This window comes from Mauremys reevesii, linkage group 4 (genome assembly GCF_016161935.1).
Source record: "Mauremys reevesii isolate NIE-2019 linkage group 4, ASM1616193v1, whole genome shotgun sequence".
NCBI lineage: Eukaryota > Metazoa > Chordata > Testudines > Geoemydidae > Mauremys > Mauremys reevesii.
Genome location: NC_052626.1, coordinates 81,141,835 through 81,165,408, shown reverse-complemented (window position 1 = coordinate 81,165,408; position 23,574 = coordinate 81,141,835). Strand labels below are relative to the sequence as shown.

Genomic DNA, 23,574 nt, shown 5'->3' with positions numbered 1-23,574 from the left:
GTCCAGGCTAGCAAAGAGCTTCAAGTCTAGGAGCTGGACTCCCAGGCTCCCCATCAGCCTGCCAGGTGGGCTGCTGAGGAGCTGGGTGGGTGAGTCAGCAGGAACCCAGGCAGGTTTTGAGACCTGGCTGCCAGGCAGGGCTGTGTCAGAAACCTGCGTGGTTTCTGTCAGAATTTAGTCAAAAATCAATACATGCCCACAGAACGTTCCAATTTAGACAAATCAACCTTTTCTAATTAAAAAATATTCCATTGGAAAATTTCCAACCAGGTCTAATAATAAGACTACTTGCAGCGTCAGGTACTGCTTGGCACGAGTAGGGGCGGCTCTTTTGTTTTTATTTGGGTATTGGCTTCTTGTGTAAGTTTCCCACATACTAGACACGTAGCAGCACCTGAAATAAGCCCCCGGAGGGGTGGTCATAAATCCCTCTCAGGCTCTCCACTGCAATCAACCTTCCTATTCCCAAGAATGATGACAATCATTAATCAGTGGTATTGAGAAGGTAACGTTTTCTTTGGTAAGGTCTTTACTGGTTTAGGCAGCCACATGCACTCCTGGCAATGTCCCTAGACAAGCCTTGCTGGCGATATACAGTATATGTCTTGCTAGGAAAAGACTGTCTGAGAAAGCAGCTTGCTTCCCGGCTCCAATTCTAACACTTTGTAAACTTGGCAAGGCTACTGGCACATGCTGGCTGGGCAGCAGGAATAACTGATGCCTGATAAGATAGCCTCCTGCAAACAAACTGCATTGCACATAAGTCCTGAGCTATTCTGCAAAAGGAGGCCTTGTTGGCCTGACTTCCTTACTGCTAACAGTTAACAGACTTCCCTACCGTTCATTGTTCAGGGTCATCCTTGGCGGATCCAGGTTGGGGTTCTCCATGGACTCCATCTGAGGACAGCGTAGGAAGTAGTAGAGGGTATGGAGGGCATCAGGGGACCAGGTAATAGGCTGCTGTTGCCTGGTTTGCCGGATAGGGCTCATGCCGGGGTGGAGGGTGGTCAAACATTGCATGTGGTGCATTGCTCGCGATACCAAGTCACCTGCACAAAAGGGGACAGGAAAAGCATTTCTGAATGTTCATCCAGACCCATATGTTTATTTTCTCAGCTAAATAAAATCACTGGCAACTGAGAAAGCCTTCTTTGTGTGTAATTATTATTTACCCACTAAGCCAATAGGCAGGCCCTGGAGCTACCATTTTATAGTTTATTGCAGGGGTTCTCAACCTGAGGCCCAATTAGCACAGAGCTGCGGCCCATGTGACATCCTCAGGGCCGCACGGGTAGTATTGGATGCAGCCCACATAACACATTGTGTGGCCCACAATGGTAAATAGGTTGAGAACAACTGGTTTATTGCAATGGAAATTTTATTTCCTTTTAAATTCCTAGCCATTAGACAATGGTAGAATTAAACTGCTATCTAAGTTGCTAAACTTGCCTGTCATCAGAAATCGGTATGATGACTTTGCATTATTTGTCTTTGCTATTTTAATGCTGTTTCTTTTCTTCTGAAGCCACATCCATGGGTTTTTTGCCTGCCTCTGGCTAATAAAATACATTTTGTAAGATCCTACGTCTGCACTGGGTTGGGAACATAATTTATGCAAGGGGACAGAGGCTGCGTCCATGTAGGTTGCTTGTTTTGGTTCTCCCTGTCCTCTACAAGTTATGAGGCCAGACCAGTTCCCTACATTGGAGCCATCTGATCCCACCTAACTAGCCCTCAAGTCCCAACTTTCTGCCCAGGTTCTTATGACAGAGAGAGGGAAAGTCCTAGCTGGAAGTCCCTTCTTGTTGGTGTCTGCTTCTCTTATCCTCCTCACTGTTCTATAGCTGAAGATTGCTTCCAAGGAGTAACATCTCCCATATTAAAGGGTCAGTCCTTATATTTCTCTTTCTCTGATTTTCACAGACCTTGCTGGAAGTCTCTCTCTGATGCTGATAGAGGTCTAAACCCAAGGAGAAAGCATCCAGTTCCGTCTGAGCTGCTCAGTTTTTGGGGATTCTGAACCCTTGTCAACCTTCCTGTGTCAATATACTGGAAAACTCCCTGATCAGGCAACAGGGAGGGGGAAAGTCTATGTTACACAGCTGCTACTAAGAAGATACTGACCCTTCCCCCTCAGAACAGGAAGCTGTGGTGGGTTAGCACCTGCAGAGAGCACCTTTGGCTATATAAATCCCAAGTGTTCTTCATTTGACACTTGCTTTAAACATAGCACACACCACATTACAAACACTACAGTAGTCTGACAGTAAAGGCCTCAAATGTTACAATTTACATTAGTGGTATTCCTGTAGTACTAGTCTGAACCACTACTATAGAATACTATATATATATGCACAGGATTATTTTTTCCCTGGGAATCTTGTGTTGCTTTATGTTCTACAGTCCTCTAGAATCCTCACAGGAAATGTTCCTCCATTGTGTTCTATGGTTACAATGCTGGGAAAGGACGGAATTGAAATAGCCACCAACACCAAGGTGGGTCTGAGATGGGGCCGTGAACTTAGCCACACAAAATGTGAATTTACCCCCACCCCAACTCCCAGTGCAGTTCTTCGGATGTTCTTAGGCTAATCCACTTAGGTCTAACAGCAAAAAGACCAAGTTTACTACAATGCCTCCAGCTGAACACTTTAGGGATTGATATTACACATGCTGGGGAAACACATGGCTACTGTATGTCTGAGCATTATGCAGTTATTAGTGAGTCAGATCGATGGGATGTTAAAACCTCACTTTGCAACGTGAAGCTGTGCACTCATTCGTCGCATAGTAAATTCATTTTACAAGTAGACTCCAGAGAGGAAAAAACCTCCTAATGTCTCTGCCTTTCCATTTCTGCAGCTCCTGAATCTTTCCCTAAGACCCGAACATTCTTACAAGAGTCCTATGCATCTTCTAGCTTTGGTGCTAATCCGGAATCCCACATGATCAGAACAGAAATGCATCTGGAATTCAAATTTTCAGCAAAGAATAACATCCCACTCCTTACTTCTTTGGCAACCTCCAGACCATATTTTAAAATCAGTAGGTGACTATATCAGGACATCCATTCACTAGACATAATGACTAAGCTGGCCAAAGCAGGGACTAGGAAAGAGGGAGAGGAAGCTGCATTCAATCATGGGTCCATGCTACAAATGCTCCCTTGTGTTCCAGCATAAATAGAGGTGTGTTAAAAGAATTTGAAAAACCTCAAATTAAGGCAAGTTGCAAAATAAATGGTGAAACCACAAGCTCTAGGCCTGGCCAGCCCCTGATATTCATTAGCCTTCAGATGATGGAGACTAGGACAGTGGTGCCAGCAGAAATTTTGCAAGGAAAACCAGGCCAGGAAAACACAAATCATTTTGGTTTATTTTAAAATGGCACTGTCAAGAAGTTTAGGCCCAAAATCTGGGGTTTGTTCACAAATTTACCAAATTGATTATATCAGAAGCATTCTCAGGATTTCCCTTCTCCTCATTTTTATATTTTCAATTAAAACAAAAAACGTTCCCCTGAAGCATCTACTAGTGTACGACAACTAGAAAATGAACTTGTGGCCATTTGACTAACGGCTGTTAATCTGGTGCTCTGACATTAGGCTGATGAAATCCATTTAAGCACCCACATAGCTAGAAACAGATCTTTCACCAGCACTGAATTCACTAAGACAAAGAATAAAATGCTGGAAGAGGGACATTTTATGCATAAATTAAGCATAAAACATCCTAATGGCATAATCTGATTTCCACGAACAGCACCCTGAAACAATTACATTTTACATAACATGGAACCAATGCCGCTCATGCTGAAGCCAATGACAAAACTGCTATTGACTTCAATAGCAGCAGGCTTCATATTTTGTTTAAACAAACGATCAGTTACAGCTGAAACTCACTTAGTTCTGAGATGCTTCCAACGCAAGTCGCCAAGAGAGACTGTTCCAAGGTTCGGAGCTCCAGCTGGGCATAAGCATCGGCCCGTCCATCACTGCTTATGGAGCCATCATTGTAGGGGCTGAAGTAGGCAGGCAGAGACAGCACACCTGGGGAGAGCAGAGAACAGGCCTGTTACAAGTGAAATCGCAAGGGCAGGGGAATACTCCACCATTCAGGGATGGATGGAAATACCGAAAGCACCGATTTCTGTTTGTAGTGGTGACTGGGGAATGCAATGCATGCTGCTCATTCAGCCACAGCGCTCAGAAGGTCTGTGGAACCAATTAGTGCTGTTGATTGGCAGAAGCAGAGCAGCTGGGCTCTAGGGAGCAAATGCAGATACTGTTTGCAGCCTGTAAATGCTGGAAACAAAGAGTTTGTAAAATTATTTTCTTGTAAAATTACAATAAAAGCTTTGGAGAGTCTAAAGAAGCCTTTAAAGATAGGTCTACACAGTAAAAAAAAAAAAAATCCCACAGCAGTGAGTTTCACAGTTTGGGTCAACCGACTGGCTTGCATTTCAGGGCCAAAAATGGCAGTGTAGATGTTTGGGCTTGGGCTCCAAAGCCCTCCCCCTTTGCTGGGTTTCAGAGCCCAGGCTCCCGCCTTAGCATCTACTCAGCTATGTTTAGCCCCGCAGCGCAAGCCCAAGTCAGTTGAACCAGGCTCTGATCCTCACTGCTGTGGGTCTTTTATTTATTTAGCTGTGTAGACATACCCTAAAACTGTATATGCAAAAATGAGATTGTGTGCCCACAGGCTGAACTTGCATAGCTGTAATCAGATTGTTGGATGCAATGACCTGATTTTTAGGATTGCTGAGCATAATTGCCAAGTCCAGCTGAGGTGAATGGGAACTGAAGATTCTCAGCACCTCTGAAAACGAGGCCATTAATGATCTCATTTGGGCATCTGACAGCAGGCAGTTTTGAATGCACAAGTTTAGATTTTTTGTGCGTGTGAACATTTGGGCATGTAAGATTACTCTTGGAAGCTGATTTTGAAAAGCTTGCCCATAAAAGCATTTATTTGCATTTCTACAAATGAGCCAAATAGAAAGTTTGATTGGAAACACCTCTCTCTCACACACACACACATACACACACACACACACACACACTCACTCTCTCTCTCTGGTTAAGCATGTTTCTAAAAATGTTTCACTTTCTTTACAAGAGCACTGATGTAAAATGACTAGTTGTGTCAATAACAAAAGCAATTTATATAGTGGTGATCAGAACCCACAATCTGCTTTGTGTATCACTTCACAGTTCTTCCTTTCTATAACAAAACAGAGCCAAATTGGGTGAGAGTTTGGTGCGACTGGAAGTGAAGGGTGTGAGTACTGTTTAGAGCCTGTCATAATGTCAGCAGGCACTGAGGCCTTGGCTACACTGGCGCTTTACAGCGCTGCAACTTTCTTGCTCAGGGGTGTGAAAAAACACCCCCCGAGTGCAGCAAGTTACAGTGCTGTAAAGCATCAGTGTAAACAGTGCCCACTGTAAGCTAATCCCCACGGGGAGGAGGAGTACCTGCAGCGCTGGGAGAGCTCTCTCCCAGCTCTGGCGCCGCGACCACACTCACACTTCAAAGCGCTGCCGTGGGAGCGCTCTCGCGGCAGCGCTGCACAGCTGCAAGTGTAGCCATACCCTGAGCGAGTTTATGCAGGCAACTCAACCATTGCACTAGAATCCTGATGTGCAGCAGCTCCCATAATTCCACTCCTAGATCCATCACACAACTCCATCAATGTATCTCAAGCCAGACCTGCTGAATTCCTTGCTATTCCAGACCTGGGACCGCATACACTTCTCTGCCAGTGTACCTCAATCTTGATCTGTGGCACCCTAAGCTATTCAGTCTTCTTTCCCCACACAGCTCTGCTAATGCAATACCCCTACTGTTCCAGTCCTAGGTGTAGAGAGATCTTACTTCATTCTAAATCTGCAGCCACCTCCTGTCATGTCAGTCCCCTGCCTCCCGATCAAGCAGATAATTGCCAATTAACCTGCACCACAGTGGGAGATCTTTGTTACTTTGTCTGGATGTTTTCTTTTGAGATTTTATACAGAATTGATCTCTCCCTCCCTCTCCCATTCAGCGGGACACATCCTCTTCACATCCTGCTCAGCGGTACAGCCAACGATTGCATCAAAAACTTCCTGGACATTCTGAGGATAAGGGAATGATTTATCCTGCTGTGTCTCTGCACTGTACATCACTGTTAGCTAATGCAGAAAACCCTGCCAATGGTCTCTAACCTGAATAATTAGGAAGCTCGAGTTCTAAGAATTAATAGAAGCAACATATGCAAACTGGAAGTGCTCTCTCACTACACTGCACTCCTACACAGCACTACACACTACCCCTATACAGAGCATGAGCCCACTTCCTTTTTCCATGTTAATCCTATGAAAGGACATTTAAAGGCATATGGATTGAATTTACAGCAGTGGGAGAAGGAAAATGGGCTGATTTGTTAAAAGTTTCACATGAAGCACATAACTCTACGAAGGTGGAAACAGAAATGGGCAGTTACATTAATACAGGAGTTCTCAAACTGGGGGTGGGGACCCCTCAGGGGGTCATGAGGTTCTTACATGGGGAGTTGTGAGCTGTCCGCCTCCACACCAAACCTCGCTTTGCCTCCAGCATTTATAATAGTGTTAAATATGTAAAAAAGTGTTTTAAATGTACTGGGGGGGTCCCACACAGAAGCTTGATATGTGAAAGGGGTCACCAGTACAAAAGTTTGAGAATCACTGCATTAATAAAACAGGCAGGGGGAGAAAAAAAAAGCTTTCGGCGCAGATCACACACCTCCCTTTTGCTTTCTACCCCAACAGTTTCAACGAAAAGTTGGTTGGTTTGTTTTAATTACAAATAAAGATTTTCTAGAATGATTTAAGCTGGGCAGACAAATCAAGCAAATTTTCTCAGCTTTTCAGGTTATGGGTTGGCAGTTGTGGATAGTCAGAAATAAAAGTGATTTATTTACTGGGAAAAGTCACTCATATCTGCCCACAAAGGATAGTAGTATTAGAGGGCAAAATATTTAGGGTCTAATGCTTCCACTGGCTGGGAGAGAGGTATGCTTGTTACTTAAGTGGGAGATGAGAATGAAATTAAGTCCTTAAGGCCTGATCCACAACCCCCTGATGTCTGGGGGGGAGGTATTCCATTGATATAAATGGGTTTGGGATCAGGCCCTTAAGACACAGCAATAGCATTTATAAAGTGTGTTTCCTGTTAATCTAGCAGTGTGTGCGTTTTTCACCATTGAAGGGTACTGAGTCTCTGACAGAGTCCTGAGAACCATCCCCTTTCCCCCTGTAGCCTCCCCTTTCTGCAAGGCTCCATAGCATAATAGCCATCCTTCTGAAAGAGGACTGGAGAGAACTTCCTGTGTAGCACATCAGCACCCTTCCTTAACTGGCCAGAGTAATACATCCCATTCCCCCAGCAAGCAACAAGCTTGCTGGCATCTGAAACACTTTGTGGCCTGGCTGAAGGAAGCAAAAGGCCAGAAGCCAACTTCAACGTAAACAACTGCAATTCCATTGACATGAATCTCCTATATCTGTTGCCATATAGGGCCTGTGATACATATGTGAGCAATTCTGATTCTCTTCATTAGAGAGCAGCGCACACATGTACCCGTCTTCCACAAGGATCTTATTTTTACTCATTACTGCAATTTACACTCACTGCATTCTTTCTTGGAGATGAATGGGTCCTGTAGTGGAGAGAAAGAGCACTTTTGCTCACAACTTTTCAAGAGACTAACAGGAGTGACTGACTGGGCGGCAAGAGTACAATATTCGCCACAGCTTGTTTTACACCCTACTTTACTGCGCTAATTTTGGTACTACTTCTGTAGTCCCCATCTCTTCATGGGAGGTAGGAAGTACTGTTAGCCCCACTTTGCAGATGAGGAACAGAGTCCCAGATGGATCTGTAGCCACACTGAGTCTATTAGGGTTGGACTCATGTAACTGGGAGCCAAATTTGATCTTGTATCTTTTAACCTACAAGAGACAAACATGGTTTTCATGATGGATAGAGTCAACTGCACTGCAACACGTTATTCTGACTGCAGATATCAGAAATGTTCTGTAGGAGCTAACAACAGTCCCACCCAGAAGTGGAATAATTTTCTGAAATGGTGTTAATTTGACAAAAAAGCAGAAACTCAGACAGATGCTTCACTTCACTTCTCAGAGTTGTCAGGGGCGGCTCTAGGGATTTTGCTGCCCCAAGCACGGCAGGCAGGCTGCCTCCGGCGATTTGCTTGCAAAGAGTCTGCTGGTCCCGCGGCTTCGGCGGACCTCCCGCAGGCAAGCCGCCAGAGGCAGCCTGCCTGCCGCCCTCGTGGTGCCGGCAGAGCGCCCCCCGCGGCTTGCCGCCTCAAGCACGCACTTGGCGTGCTGGGGCCTGGAGCCGCCCCTGAGAGTTGTGGATAATGTATAAATCTCACTCCGAGCTGGAGATGCTGATGGTGATTCTGATTTGGTAATATCACATGCTTTTATGTCACACTGGGATATGTTATTATGACTGCGAACACCTTACTCACTTTACTTTTGTATCATGACTTTGTAAAGGTGGAAGTGGAGCATATTCTAAGTGGTTAAAAAAGGAGTTAAGACTGGCTGTGTCACTGACTGACTGACCAACCTTGGGCAACTTGCAATACCGCTCTGTGCCTCAGTTTCCTCATCTATAAAATGGGGCTAATTATGTTTACTGATGTTAGAGTAGTGCTATAAATCTTAATTAATATTAGTAAAAGTGTTTTGAGATTTGCAGATAAAAGATACTATAAAAATGCAAAATATTAAGTGTAAATTGTTCTGATTGAATTTGTAGGGCCTGTTTATGAATTTAGATTTGGCTTTATATATTTTTATTTATGGTTATATTGATTTTGATCAAGGCTAACTAAATAAGCAAAATCTAACTCAATTAGATTAATTTGTGCCTGAACATTCTCTTTTTACTTGCAATCTGTGAGTAAAACAACAGTTGACATGGATTTCAAGGGTATATTCCCCCCACAAAACAACAACTCAAAGCAACCTTTAATTACTATGCTGCAAAGATCCAGCAACAGCACACTTTGTTGTCTAGAAATTTTTTTTTTCTTGTATGGGTTATGTTGTGCGACTCTCATCCATTCCTGACCAGGAGCTGGTATTCTGGCCACAAAATTATATATATATTTTTATTGCCAAAGAGATTAAGGAGCTAATCCAACTCCCAATGAAGTCAACATAAGTCTTTCTACTGATTTCAGTGTGGGATGGATCAGGCCTTAAAATCACAACAATTTAAGCAGCAACCTTTTCCGAGATTACTGGGAGGTAGCAGTACATACAGCAGCCCAACTGAAAGCACCTTCATAGTTCTGTGATCAAGGCAAGGTTTAACAACAGGAATTAGTTTCTGGTATTTCCATAGCTTTTGAAATAGCAGTTGGGAATAAAGCAAGGTTTATTCTACCTCACTTAATATATAAAATCTGTTCCAGGGCTCTTAAAAGGCAGTTACTGGGTGGAGTTCCAGTAAGCAGTTCTTCAGAATGAAACTATTCTGCTAGCCTGAAGGTTTTTGAACTGTTGTCTGTAATCTGATGCTTTTTAAGAGCAACTGAAAAATGCTTCTGCTATCTGAGTTGGGTCAAGGGACCAAAACAAAACCCGTTCATACCATTCGACATCTTGTTGCTTTTAGTGGTGCAGGGGGGATACTGTTATGGCTGGTGGGCCGCCACTTCCCAGGCTGGCCATGCAACTCTGCAGTTTCCACCTGATGTGGGGTTTGGTTCAAGCTCAAAGTTCAGTCAGGTTTGTCGAAAGGTTTGAGAACTTTGCGAGTGACTCTTGGGCTGAGTTTTGAGTGAAGCTGGGATCATTTACTGTTTGGCATCAAAATCACGTGACAATTATGGTTTGGCATCAAAAGAAGGTGAACTAGGAGGTTTTGACTGGATTTTGTTTGGAGATTTCAGGCTAGAGGGATGAAAACCCATGTCCATGACGTTTTATCTATATGTTGTTACACTCTCTGGGTTGTTTGCATATGATGTTTATGAAAAAGGACCCTCCAATGGGAAGATTTTCACTGCGTTTTCTGGATTTCATAGCACTTTAAAGCAGTTGGTACAGAAATCTGCTGTAATCTAAATCTTTCACTTTGGAGGACAGCTTCCTGACTACATTGTCAGCTCTTTGAGGTCTTCCAAATGGTTACATGATGTTTAGAGGTTAAGAGGTGGCCTCTCAGAAGTGGTAAAGAGCCAGTGAGACTGGTCTGAAAAGCAATGGAATTTTGCCATCTGGGATTTCTTGTGGAGATTGCATAGGGCACTAACTCTATATGAAAGGTGTGACAAAGTCTAAAGAACTTGGTTCAGGATATATTAGGCTACAGAACACAGATATCGCTATCCCACAGGGCATATGCTGGGGAGTATGGCGAGAAGGAGAGGGTTACGTGTTGCGCTTTTACTTGTTTTTAGATAAAACCAATAAAATTACATTTGTTTTAAATATCTTTCCTCTGGGCAGAACAAAAATAACCTCTTTGGAACAAGGACTGTCTTTTTGTTCGGTTTGTACAATGCCTAGCACAGTGGGGTTCATGACTTCCTAGATATTACCATAACATGAACAAACAAAACAAACACGAGACAAATATCCATTTCAGGAAATTAAACCTAAAGATGAATTTTTGACAGCTCTGGGAGCACTCACTAGATTCAGGATCATATTTAGCCATTTACCTATCCTTAATCATGATACATTTTGTATGAGTCACATACGCACCAAACAAAAAATGTAAATAATACATAGGATCCATCAAGAGGATCAAAAACAAGAAAGAAAAATGTCTTCTGTCAAGGGCATCAAGACAATTTTGCAATATATGGCTTATGATTAGTTCCATATGGAACATTATAGAGGTCAGATGTTACCTGAATCCAATAGGCTTGTAGAAGTAACAGTTTAGAGACAGAAGGGTGAAATCCTGGCCCCACTGAAGTTGGTGGCAAGACTCCCATTGATTTCAATGGGGCCAGGATTTCCCGTAGGAAATCAAGAAGACTCTAATCCAGTGGTGGGCACCCTGCAGCCTGTCAGGATAATCCGCTGGCATGCTGCGAGACAGTTTGTTTATATTGACCGGTTGCAGGCACAGCCGCCTGCAGCTCCCAACGGCTGCGGTTTGCCGTTCCTGGCCAATGGGAGCTGCGGGAAGAGGCAGCCAGCCCGCACCACTTCCCGCAGGTCCCAAAGGCCAGGAACGGCGAACTGCAGCCACTGGGAGCTGCGGGCGGCCGTGCCTGCGGACGGTCAATGTAAATAAACTGTCTTGCAGCCCCAGCGGATTACACTGATGGGCCGCAGATTGCCCACCACTGCTCTAATCCAATTGCAACTCTAATTACCTATACTGGAGTTTGGGTGGGACACAAAGACAGATGTCCTTTGTCTACAAAAGGTGCCATAAATCTTAAACATCATGAGTGGTGAGGGGCTCCATTAATTTCTGTCTCACACCACAATGCCATGCTACACTGATTCAGAACTAACGGAGAACAAAGAGCACCACCTACCAAGTCAATGCCATATCCTGGAGCCCCTCGTTTTTCTCCTTGGCAGGCTCTCATCCAAGTACTATGAAAGCTCAAGCCTGCTTGGTTTTATGAAATCTGACATCATCACAGCCATAGTCTACTGTTCCTTCTGACAGCAGAGTACACCAAAGGAAACCAGCCAGCCAAAGGGTTCCTCCCATAACATATACAAATGTAAACATGTCATGTTCTGAGATCAGGTACAGTCATGTATCACCCTGCTAGGAAGACAGGAGTTGGGAAAGAAGCTTATGATGGGAGAAGAGTCCTTGTAACTGCTAACTAATGGGAAAGTAACAGTTTTGCATGAAGTGATTACAAAGCAGATGGGCACATCATTCAGTGGGGGCTCTGTCAGCAGTAAGAGAAATCAAAAGCAGTCAGATGTATGAGCATCCACATTTAACAATCATACCTTAATTCAAAACAAATGGAGGGAAGGAGACGGGGGAAGGGAGAGAAAGGCTTAAGCACTAAGACAGAAGGGTCCCCAAATTATCTACAAGTGCCCAGTGGTGCACAGTTTAAGAGCCACTGTCTTAGCTGTTCAGTTCTGGAAACTGCTGGGCACAAATCAGCTCAATTCACACACCCACACATTAAAATGAGTTTTGTGGTCTCACACTGATTGTTTGTGGTCATCTTTGCACACCAAGCCCCTCACATACATACACAATCTGGCACAACTGGCAGCCTCTTGTGAGGGACAGCCAGGGCTCCATGTGACAATACCAGTCAGGGCTGTTGTGCACAAGCATAGCCAGGAGTGGGAGAGTAGGGGGTGCTGTAGTCAGGACACTTGTAGAGATGAGGGGATAGAGATTTGGGGGCTGGACTAAAATAGCAGAAGTGCAGGTCAGGATTTAGGGGTGATGGCCGGGGTGAGGGGTTGGTGCCAAGATTGGAATAGTTATGGGTGTTGAAGGTCATGACTGTTTGGCAGGGGAGTGTGGGGAAACTTTTACAGTGCCCATCTGTACTACATTTAGCTCTAGGCGGAGTTGACAGTCTCTCAGTTTCATGAGTGGAACATACTTTGTGTCCTAATGCAGCATCAAAGACTAATACTGGCAGCCAAAGTTTGTCTGGGCTTAAGTAACGTTATCAAGAGCCAGCACTGTCTTCTAGAAAACAATCTGGTCATTATTAACAAAATATCAATAGGCATCATATGGCTCAAGCATAAAGGTGCCCCAAAACTGCAGTCTTAAGGACACCCTGAAAGTCCATTATCCCTCTCCAATAACCTGGTTTACCAGCCCCAATATTCCATAAATATGTGGAACAAAGTGTACAGATTCTGCAACTCTAGGTGAGCTCAGGGTCCTGCTCCCCGGTGTCTCACACTCTCAGGAGCCGCAGAACCTGAGCACGGTGAAGGGGAAGCCGGGGGGGGGGGGCGCCTGCCTCTGCTGGCCTGGGGTTCCGTTCACACGCTGAGCGGGGCCAGCAGCCAGGACCCCGGCTGGCAGCCGTGTGCCAGGCAAAATTGGCTCGCGTGCCAAAGATGGCACGCGTACCATAGGTTGCCAACCCCTGGGATAGATAATAAAACAGAAAATATAATAATGTCTCTATACAAATCCATAGTATGCCCACTCCTTGAATACTGTGTGTGCAGTTTCAGTCATCCCCAGCTCAACACACACACATTAGAATTGGAAAAGGTACAGAAAAGGGCAACAAAAATGATTAGGGGTATGTAACAGCTTCCATCTGTGGAGAGATTAGAAAGACTGGGACCATGCAGTTTAGAAAAGAGATGACTAAGTAGGGATATGCTAAAGGTCTATAAAATCATGACTAGTGTGGCAAAAGTGAATAGGGAAGGTGTGACGGGTTGGAAACCCCTTTAGGACTGTCACCCAATGTGCCTAGACTACCTCTGTACCCGTTTTCCCTGACAGCTTGGGACTTCAGTACCTTGTCTTGTTTGAGCCAGACACGCTTGCCTGCTGCAAACACAGAGCCAAGTCTGAACAACATCCCCCACAAGCTGCAGGCTTAACTGAAAACAGCTTAAGAAGTGCTCCTGTCTCCAGCACTCAGGATACCCAGCTCCCAATGGGGTCCAAACCCCAAATAAATCCGTTTTACCCTGTATAAAGTTTATACAGGGTAAACTCATAAATTGTTCACCCTCTATAACACTGATAGAGAGATACGCACAGCTGTTTGCTTTCTCTCACCCCCCCCAGGTATTAACACTTACCCTGGGTTAATTAATAAGTAAAAAGTGATTTTAATAAATATAAAAAGTAGGATTTAAGTGGTTCCAAGTAATAACAGACAGAACAAAGTGAATTACTGAGCAAAATAAAATAAAACATGCAAGTCTAAGCCTAATACAGTAAAAAACTAAATGCTGGTAAATCTCACCCTCAGAGATGTTCCAATAAGCTTCTTTTACAGACTAGACTTCCTCCTAATCTGGGTCCAGCAATCACTCACACCCCCGTAGTTACTGTCCTTTGTTCCAGTTTTTTTCAGGCATCTCCTTGTGGTGAAGAGGCTATCTTTTGTGCCAGCTGAAGACAAAATGAAGGGGTTTCCCCAGGGACTTATACAGACGCTCCCTGACTTACGCAAGCGTTCCATTCCGGAACGCCTTGCATAACTCGAATTTTGCATAAGTCGGAAACGTATCTCCGACCATTATGCAAAAAACAAAACAAACAAACAAAAACCCCTCTTATTTCTAGCTTACGGAACTTTTTCCATAAGTGTGGATTTGCGTAAATCGGGTCTTGCATAATCTGGGGAGCGTCTGTATAGTCTCTCTCTTGTGGGTGGAAATCCCTTCCCCTCTCCTATGCATCCAGCTCCAAGATGGAATCTTGGAGTCACATGGGCAAGTTCCTTACAGGCCAATGCCACATTCCCAGGAAAGCTCAGATGTGGATTGGCGTCTCTCAGAGTTCATTGTTAGCTTAAGTGTATCTTGACTGGGCACTGTGACGAACTGGGAATGTTCTTAATGTTTTCTCTGAATACGGTGTTGATGCCTCAGTGTCCCCTATGCAGTTCTTAAGAGTCTAGTGGTGGGATAAGGGTGTATGGTTGCTGCAGAGCAAAGGGCCAGTGTACATAAATGCTTGACACTCTGTCTCCTAGCAACTGATGGCCTGGGCCCCTCCTCTGCAAAGGTGCCAACGGAAAGTGTTGGAGACAAAGAGATCAGGTGGCCTCCTGGCCCGGTAAAGGAACTGAGCAGAGGAGGGGGAAGTTGGAGGGGGTGGTCAGTCTGGAGCTGGCTGGGGACCAGGAGTGAAGTGCAGACGTGGGTGTCTGGCTCACTGCTCCCCAGAATGGACCCGGCCGAGGGGTCCGGTTCTCTGTACCTACAAGCTCTGTTTTAGACCGTGTTCCTGTCATCTAATAAACCTCTGTTTTACTGGCTGGCTGAGAGTCACGTCTGACTGCAAAGTGGGGGTGCAGGACCTGGTGGCTTCCCCAGGACCCCGTCTGGGTGGACTCACTGTGGGAAGTGCACGGAGGGGCAGAGGATGCTGAATGCTCCAAGGAGAGACCCAGGAGGTGAAGCTGTGTGAGCTTCTTGCCCTAGAGAGAGTCTGCTCCAAGGGAGAGGAGTCTCCCCAAAGTCCTAACTGGCTTGGTGGGGAGCAGTTCCAGAGCATCACCCAGGGACTCCATGACAGGCACTAACTGAGAATAGTCTTTTCTTAAGAAGCTGACCAACTGCTTCACTGAGGCTTCTTAAAATCAAACAAGTACATAGCCAATATTAATAACTTTGAATACAAAACTGATACATGCATACAAACAGGATGAATATATTCAGTAGATCTTAACCTTTGCAGAGATGCATTACATGGCATATCTAGCATAAAACATATTCCAATTATGTCATATTTACACTCATAAGCCTACTTCTACAAAGCATTATGGGGTGCAACGTCACAGAAGGTGTTATTTACCCCTTCACATAACACAAGAACTAGGGGTCATCCAATGAAATTAATAGGCGACAGATTTAAAACAAACAAAAGAAAGTACTTCTTCACATAACACACAGTCAACCTGTGGAACTCATGGCCAAGGGATGTTGTGAAGGCCAACGTATAACTGGGTTCAAAAAAGAATTAGATAAGTTCATTAGCCAAGACAGTCAGGAACACAACCCCATGCTCTGGGTGTCCTGAAATCTCTGACTGCCAGAAGCTGGGACAGGAAGACAGGGGATGGATCACTCAATAACTGCCCTGTTCTGTTCATTCCCTCTGAAGCATCTGGCTCTGGCCACTGTCGGAAGGCAGGATATTGGGCAAGATGGACCATTGGTCTGACCCAGTATGGCCGCTCTTTTGCTATTATACATCACCTTTTACCTGAAGCTCTCAGTGCTGTGGCAGGAGGGCCGCCATCATTACCTCAATATCATAGATGGGGAAACAAAGACATAAAAGAGCCAAAGTGAGTTGTCCAAGCTCACAGAGGGAGTTAGTGCACTGCCCACATCTCCCCATGTAGAACCCCTGGTTAGACCAAACTTGCTGATATTGAATCATTGTTCTATTGTCAACTAGCCCAGGTTTTAAATAAGTGGCATGGCTGTGTTTTAACTTGGGTCTGGAAAACTATGCTTACTGTTTTAAAGGCTATGATGAAGTCATTTGAAAATGTGGTCTTTGGTGTCACTAAAAAGAGACAGAAGAACTTTAATATTTTCCCTCAATTTCTAGAAATGTAAATTCCTTGTAGTGCAACCATTGCAGCTACTTGAAAAGAATCCAATGTGCTGTGGGTGCCAAAACACCATGCTCAACCAACACAATCTCCAAGCGTAGGGCCATTCTCTCTAAGATCACCGGCATTCATGGCATCAGAATTTCCATGTGGAATTTGAGGGCATAATAGGACCCTGCAGCTCAGCAGTAACAGTTAGGTTTTGGAATAAACCCTCTGTGCTTTTACAAACTTCTGTTTTCAGATTCCAATTAGACTCATTAAAGAGCAAACCCTCTACAGAGCTGTAAATATCACATCGACAAAGTGAGAGAAGCTTTATGAGGCACAGTATAATTTGCCACAAGCCTTCTGGAAGAAGTGAAGAAAACAGACTCACTTGCCGACAATGAGTGCTGTCTAATGGGTAGAGAAGGAGACTTGGTGTTATGCTGCCAAGGTTCTATTTCCAGATCTGACACTGACTTGCTGTGTGACCTTGGCCAACTTACTAGATCTCCCTGTTTCTCAGTTCACTTAACTGTAAAATGAGAATAATACTTTCTTCCCCTCCAGTGTGATTTGACAGAAGCGGCTTTCTTAAATCATCTTGTCATCTAACTTCTTCACTCATTCAGAATCATACAGATACATCTCAGTAATGTCCCCTTATCCAATATGTACTGACTGTAATTTTCTTATGGTCCTTTTTTAGTTAATAACATTAACATCCAGGGCTGTCCAGAGGGGAGGGGGGGCAAGTGGGGCAATTTGCCCCAGGCCCTGGGCCCCCGGAGCTTCTTCCGCTCCTGGTCTTCGCCGGCGGGGGGTCCTTCCGCTCTGGAACGGAAGGACCCCCTCCCACCGAATTACCGCCGAAGTGCAGCCGGGTCTTCAGTGATAATTCAGCGGCGGGGGGTCCTTCCGTTCTGGGACCCGCCGCTGAAGTGCCCCGAAGATCCGTGAAGATCCGGCTGCACTTCGGCGGCGGGTCCCGCTTCGGCGGTAATTTGGTGGTGGTGGGCCCCTGCCACGGGTCTTCGGGGCACTTCGGTGGCGGGTTGTGGAGTGGAAAGACCCTCCGCCGCCGAATTACCGCCAAAGCGGGGGCCCCCGCCACTGAAGACCCCAGGCCCCCAGAATCCTCTGGGCGGCCCTGTTCACATCTTTAATTCAGTTTTACCCCAAAGAATCCAAAGTACTTTGCAAAGTGTGCATAGGGATCACCCCACCCACTTGAAATGCAGCTACCTCTGGGGTGAAACACAGTAGCTCTAACAGTTCATGACAAGACAATACAACACAACAGCTTAGGACAGGAAGAGACAGGATTTATCCAGTTGAAACTACACAGGGGAATGTGGGAAAGTAGAATGGATTTTAGGCAGGTAAAATAGATTTTGGCTAGGACTCCAGGATTACATAGTTACTATTATAAAACATGCCGTAAGAAATTTACTTGTCATCTAGGGTGACCACCCATCCTGTTTTGGGTGGGACAGTCCCAAAATGCAAAGTTCAAGTCCCAGGCTGAATGACTCCCGGACAGCATTTGTCCCGGATTCCCTGCAGCACTGCTCCGTGCCTGCCCGAGGCTCAGGGGTGGCACCAGCCTCTTCCCAGTGTGGGGGAGACTGAGGTGGGCCCTAGCCCCTCGCTCAGGGAAGATGGAGGGTCTGGGGCTGCCTACAGCGGCCTGGGCTCCCTGGGCATCTCTTCGCGTGGCCTGACTCCAGCTTTCAGCTTGGCCGGGGGCAGGGCCAAGGAGAGGGGTGGGGCTCCTTCTTGTGTCCCACTTTTGTCTTTTGAAAAGGTGGTCACCCTAATCTCATCTGAAAGATGGCAGCTCCATGTCCCTTAGCACCACATTGAGGCATAAGGTCAGTAAGCTCAGAAGGAACAGTTTAATACCACTTCCAGCAATCCACTTTTTTTTGGGGGGGGTGTAAATCTCCCACCTAAATACTAGTGTACCATAATTCATCTTAGTTTGTGATAGCTGGGGTGGGAGGGAGATCACGGTGGTTTGAGCATTGGCCTACTAAACCCAGGGTTATGAGTTCAATCCTTGAGGGGGCCATTTAGGGATCTAGGGCAAAAATCTGATTTGTCTGGTGATTGGTCCTGCTTTGAGCAGGGGGTTGGACTAGATGATCTCCTGAGGTCCCTTCCAACCCTGATATTCTATTCTATTCTAAGCTGGCACAATTAGAGCCCCACTTCCTTTTATCCTTGTTAACCTCTGCGCCACTCCTGATTCTTCACTCTCCTTCCTGAAATAGAGATGCTTGAATTCTGGCCAGTACTCCAGATGAGGTCTCGTTAAGCTCTCTGTACAATGCCACAACGATCTCACTTGATTTGGATTTAGTTCTACATCCTATTATCTGCCAGACAGTCAGAGGATGATAAATTTGGAACTCTTATGACTCCCAATTCTTTTACTGTCTACATGGAGAAATTGACTGGAATAACTATTGCAGAATAAAAACTATTCCACAGTAGCTGTTCCAGAATTGCTCCTTGTATAGACACAATTATGGAATAATTCTAGAATAATTAGTGCTCTTCCAAAGTGAAGGAATTTTTCTGGAATAAAGTGACTATTGAGTGTCCATGAAAGAATATTCTGGCATAGCTACTGTGCGTTAATGTATTCCACAATAGTTATTCCAGTCAATTTCCCTGGGTAGTTAAGACCTTAATCTGATTAAACTAATCCTCATTCTAGTCCTTCCTGGTTGGATATACCGTTACAATAACATTAAAAATAGATCAATAGATCATCTATTAATCAACATCCAAACCATAATTACATCAATCATTTGGAATTCTCTAAACATGAGAAATAAATAATTCTGTACATCTCAAATTAAAAAACAAAGCTTTACAAAAGGGTACCCCCCCTTTTTACAATTTAGAATGCAATTCTAACTACCTCCCAATATTTAGGAGGCTGTAGGTATGAGCTGCTTTAAACCACTGTAGGTTGCTACTAATGGTATCTCACTCTACACATATTTTTAATACCTAATATTGTAACAAATGCATGACCAAACAAGAACTTCATGGTGACAGAATTCAGACCCTCCTGCTCCTAAAAGACAGGTGACTACCAAGTGAGCTAAGGATAATCTCCATTAGCAATACAGTCCCTATGACGCACAGTAATACCAGACAGAATCAGAACTGCTCAATACATGATACTGTCATTACAATAGATGAGTAGAAATGGGTAACATTTTTCAGACAAATAGATTATTCATCAAAAAATGCAGTTACAGTTCACAAAACTATTTGTGAATTTGACACAGATTTGCTAGATTTGGGGGTGGGGAGAGAGGGAGAAGCAGCTAGATTCACAAGGGATTTAAGCACTATTTAGGCCCTGGGTCTCCCACATGTCAGCTGAGTGCCCTAACCACTAGGCCAAAGGCCATAAAGGAGGGCACCACCTCCACCTCCTCTGGTGATTTTGTGACTCTAGTCCTTTCAAGATACCCAGAAACAAAATGTTTTGGATCAAATAACGTATTTCCTTAGACATGAAACAAACTTTGTAGAATTCTTCAATTTGCCAAAAATGTCTGGATTCAGTTTAACCTGAATCACATTTTTTCTTGATTTTTCAGAACTGCCAGTGAACACTGAACAATTGGTTTCTCGCCCACCTCTGTATATGAATGAGTAAGCTCTAGCACCATTGCCTCTGACTCCGTTCACCTGGTACAGTCTATGAAAGTGGACTATGAAGGGTCAGGCTGATGTCTCCATTAGATAGTCATGTGTATGTCATATAGGTAAACACAAATGACTCACAAAAGGATGGGATTGTCAGTCATTGACTCAAGCTAATCTCTGTGTCTAGCCGACAAACTCAAGGAATGTTCATCTCTAGGGCCATTTATTTTAAAAAAGCAATTGAAATAAATGACACATGCAGCACATTGCAGTTTCACACACAGAGTTAACCTGTGTGGGAGTACTCTATTGACTCTCCGACTACCATAAACAATACAATCAGGAGAGGTAAACTGGCCAGACCAGCATTAACCTGCATGCACAGCTCATTAATCACGAGGCCTCACCATCTTTACAGAACTTGCCTGGAGCTCACATTATAATGTCTTGGTGAGCTCAAGTTTTGGAATAAACAAACATCAGCACTTCCCACTCTCGAAAGAATGTTTGTGTCTGAAAACAAAACCCATGTGCCTCTTGACAGGGTTATTTACATGGTCCAGAATAATTTGGACAGTGCTAAAAGTCTGTGTCAACTGTATATTAAAAAAGAATCCATTTGTCCTTTGATTCTGATTTACTCAAATAAATACTTGGAAGTATTTGGCAGGCCACATTTTCTACAATATGGGATATCATTCTCTTAATAATAATGTTTTGCTCTTCTATATCTCCTCCCATTCAATGATCTTTGAAAACTTTATCAACAAAGGCAATTACAAAAAAGGCTCACAGGAACCCTAGGGTCAATGAGAATTCCACTCATGAAACAGCCATAGGCTCAGGCTCTCTCTCTGCTCTTCAATGGCCTCTCTCCTACTCTCTCAGTGCTGCCCTGACCTGTTTCCCCTTATCTACAGGGCCGGCTCCAGACCCCAGCATGCCAAGCGAGTGCTTGGGGAGGCATGCCGCAGGGGGCGCTCTGCCGGTTGCTGGGAGGGCGGCAGGCGGCTCTGGTGGACCTCCCGCAGGCATGCCTGCGGATGCTCCACCAGAGCCGTGGGACCAGCGGACCCTCCGCAGGCACGTCTGCAGGAGGTCCACCGGAGCCGCGGGACCAGCGACCGCCAGTGCACCCCCCGCGGTGTGCCGCCGTGCTTGGGGCAGCGAAATTGCTAGAGCTGCCCCTGCTTATCTACTTCCATGCTCACTCCTCTCTTTCGATCTTATTTCCCTCCATGATGTGTCTCAGTTTCTCTGGCTTTCCAGGGCCTATTTTATTCTCCTTCACTGCTTCTATGCTCTCACCCCTCATCCACACCACACAATCGGGGATGCTGCCTTTCTGCCAGTGCCCAATATGTTGTATATACAAGAACACACCCGCTACCTATTTTTGAACAGTGCCGTTTCCCTCTAGAGACCCTTCAGTGGTGATGGGACAATCAGAATTTGGCAACATCTTTAGAGCCCTGCATTAAACATCCATTACTACGCCCTGTCCTTGCCCTCAGATCATCTGAAACAGAGGCGCTTTTTAATCCGTAAATCCTTGATCATAGCCATTTATAGTTTGTACAACAAGCATAACTTGTGCTTCATCACCAACGGGCAACCCTTCTTTAGCATCCTTAGGGCTCTAAATATAACTCGTCCAAGCAGCAATTCAGTTTCTAACAGTGCCTCTTTGAGTTTTGTTTTTAAATGGATGTTTGGAAACTGTTTTATTACTAGACATTTACGTTAAGAACGAAATACTTGGTTAGTTAACTGGTCAGAGATTAATAGATCCATAGCATTGTTTTAATACTCTAAATAGATCTTCCAAAAAACCACACACACAAAACAAAACAAAAAATTCCACCAAAGGTTGCCTGAGTTTTTATTATAGAACAAAGGTCTCTTTAAAAAAAATAGCCCCCAAAAACATGAAAAAAGCAACACTGTAACAACCCTCAGATTTGACAGTTATTTAAAGAGCTTAGAATCATTACCACATCCCAAGTTGCTAACGTGCCAGCTATATTAGAGACTGAGAATTAGTATCTCATGAATTTTAAAAACATGAGAGAATACAGTCTACTGCAGCCATTGTATTTGTGCATCAGCCTATTTTGAGCTCAATTACTTAATACATACTTTGCCAATGTACCACCTTGCTGTAGTTCAGTGGTTTCTAACCTGGGTTCTGCAGACTATGTCTACGATTTCCAAAGGGGTCTGCACCTTCATTTGAAAATTTTTAGGGGTCCGCAAATGAAAAAAAGTTGACCACCACTGCTGTAGTTCTTTCGTAACGGAGGGTGGTGCTAATTAGACTGTGCTTCCTAGGAAATACATCCAGAGAGCCCGACCTAATTAGAGTTTTATGTCATTGCCAAGAATTCTTTTCTTGACACTTGGAGTGCAGCTCTTTGTGGAGAGGACCTCCTTTGGCTGAGGCGCTGACAACACAATGAATCAGACTGTTACATGGCAGAGGAAAAAGAAAAAGTCTCTGCTGGGCTAGGGCAGGACAGGTTCACATTGTAGCACAGACAGCACACAGGGAGGACGGCAGCCCCCACTGAGGAAAGGGATGGCATTCACGCACACACGTACACACCTACCACTCTGTGTCTCACACTCAGACAAAAGCTTTAGAAAAAGAGGAAGATGCCTTGGCAGCAGCGTATTGAGTGTTCCAAATACAGAGGCTGCTGACCTCACAACTCTGGATGTTGATCTCTAGTGGACAGAATCAGAACTGCTGCATCCTGACTCATAGGCCCTCTACTACTAACACAGGATGAAGTGTCTCAGGCTTGTCCTTCTGGACTAGTAAGATCAAGTTCCATGCTCACTCCTTTTGGGAAGTCCTGGGTGACCTGCTGGGGTGCAACAAAGGGATAACTGCAAAGTCTTCCATGACCATACATTTGTTACAGTATTTTCCAGTCTGATAAGCACCTTTCATCAAAAGCAAGTAAGAGATCTTTGCAAATAATCATGAATTAAACCTTGGAACATGCCCTGCGATGAGACAACTGATGTACAGAAATCGAGCAACTTGCCCAATGTCACAGCAGGTCAGTGACAAGGCCAGGAATAAACCCTTGTATCTTGTTCAATACACTGGAAGCACTACAGTGGCACAGTTGCACCAATGCAGCTGCACTGCTCTAGTGCATCTGATGACGGCATTTTGCCAACAGGAGAGAGGTCTCCCACTGGCATAATAAAATCACCTCCCTGAGAGGCGGTAGCTATGTCGGCGGGAGAAGCTCTCCCATCAAAATAGTGCTATCCACACTGGTGCTTAGGTCGGTGTAACTTACGTTGCTCAAAGGGGTGGCTTATTCACACCCCTGAGTGACAAGTTATACCAACATAACCTGTAGTGCAAGCAAGCCCTAGGACTACCACAGTTCATCAGAAGACATGAGTGAGAGGAAGGAAAGAAAAGGACTTCATCAGAAGGCCAGGTGGCTACTAATGCTGTACACTGCCCCACTGCTTCTCACCTTAGACAAAGTGTCTGCAATACTGTGCACAAGCACCAACATGACCACTATGTGGGCATTTGGCTAGCAATAGCTTTTATAGTATTTCAGCAGATTAAGATAGACACTGAATCTTCTTGATATC

At 44.7% G+C, this 23,574-nt stretch overlaps 1 protein-coding gene across 4 annotated transcripts in view; it reads right to left on the bottom strand.

Moving 5' to 3' along the window:
- The window catches only part of ABTB2 (ankyrin repeat and BTB domain containing 2), a 215,464-nt gene that overhangs the window by 59,382 nt on the left and 132,508 nt on the right, over nt 1–23,574 (bottom strand). For all 4 annotated transcript variants that reach the window (XM_039533711.1, XM_039533712.1, XM_039533713.1 and 1 more), the window contains 2 exons: nt 3,902–4,048; nt 839–1,049 (listed from right to left, as the gene is read on the bottom strand). In XM_039533711.1, coding sequence (XP_039389645.1) covers nt 839–1,029 — 191 coding nt within the window. In that variant the 5' untranslated portion in view covers nt 1,030–1,049; nt 3,902–4,048. The remainder of the gene's footprint in view (nt 1–838; nt 1,050–3,901; nt 4,049–23,574) is intronic.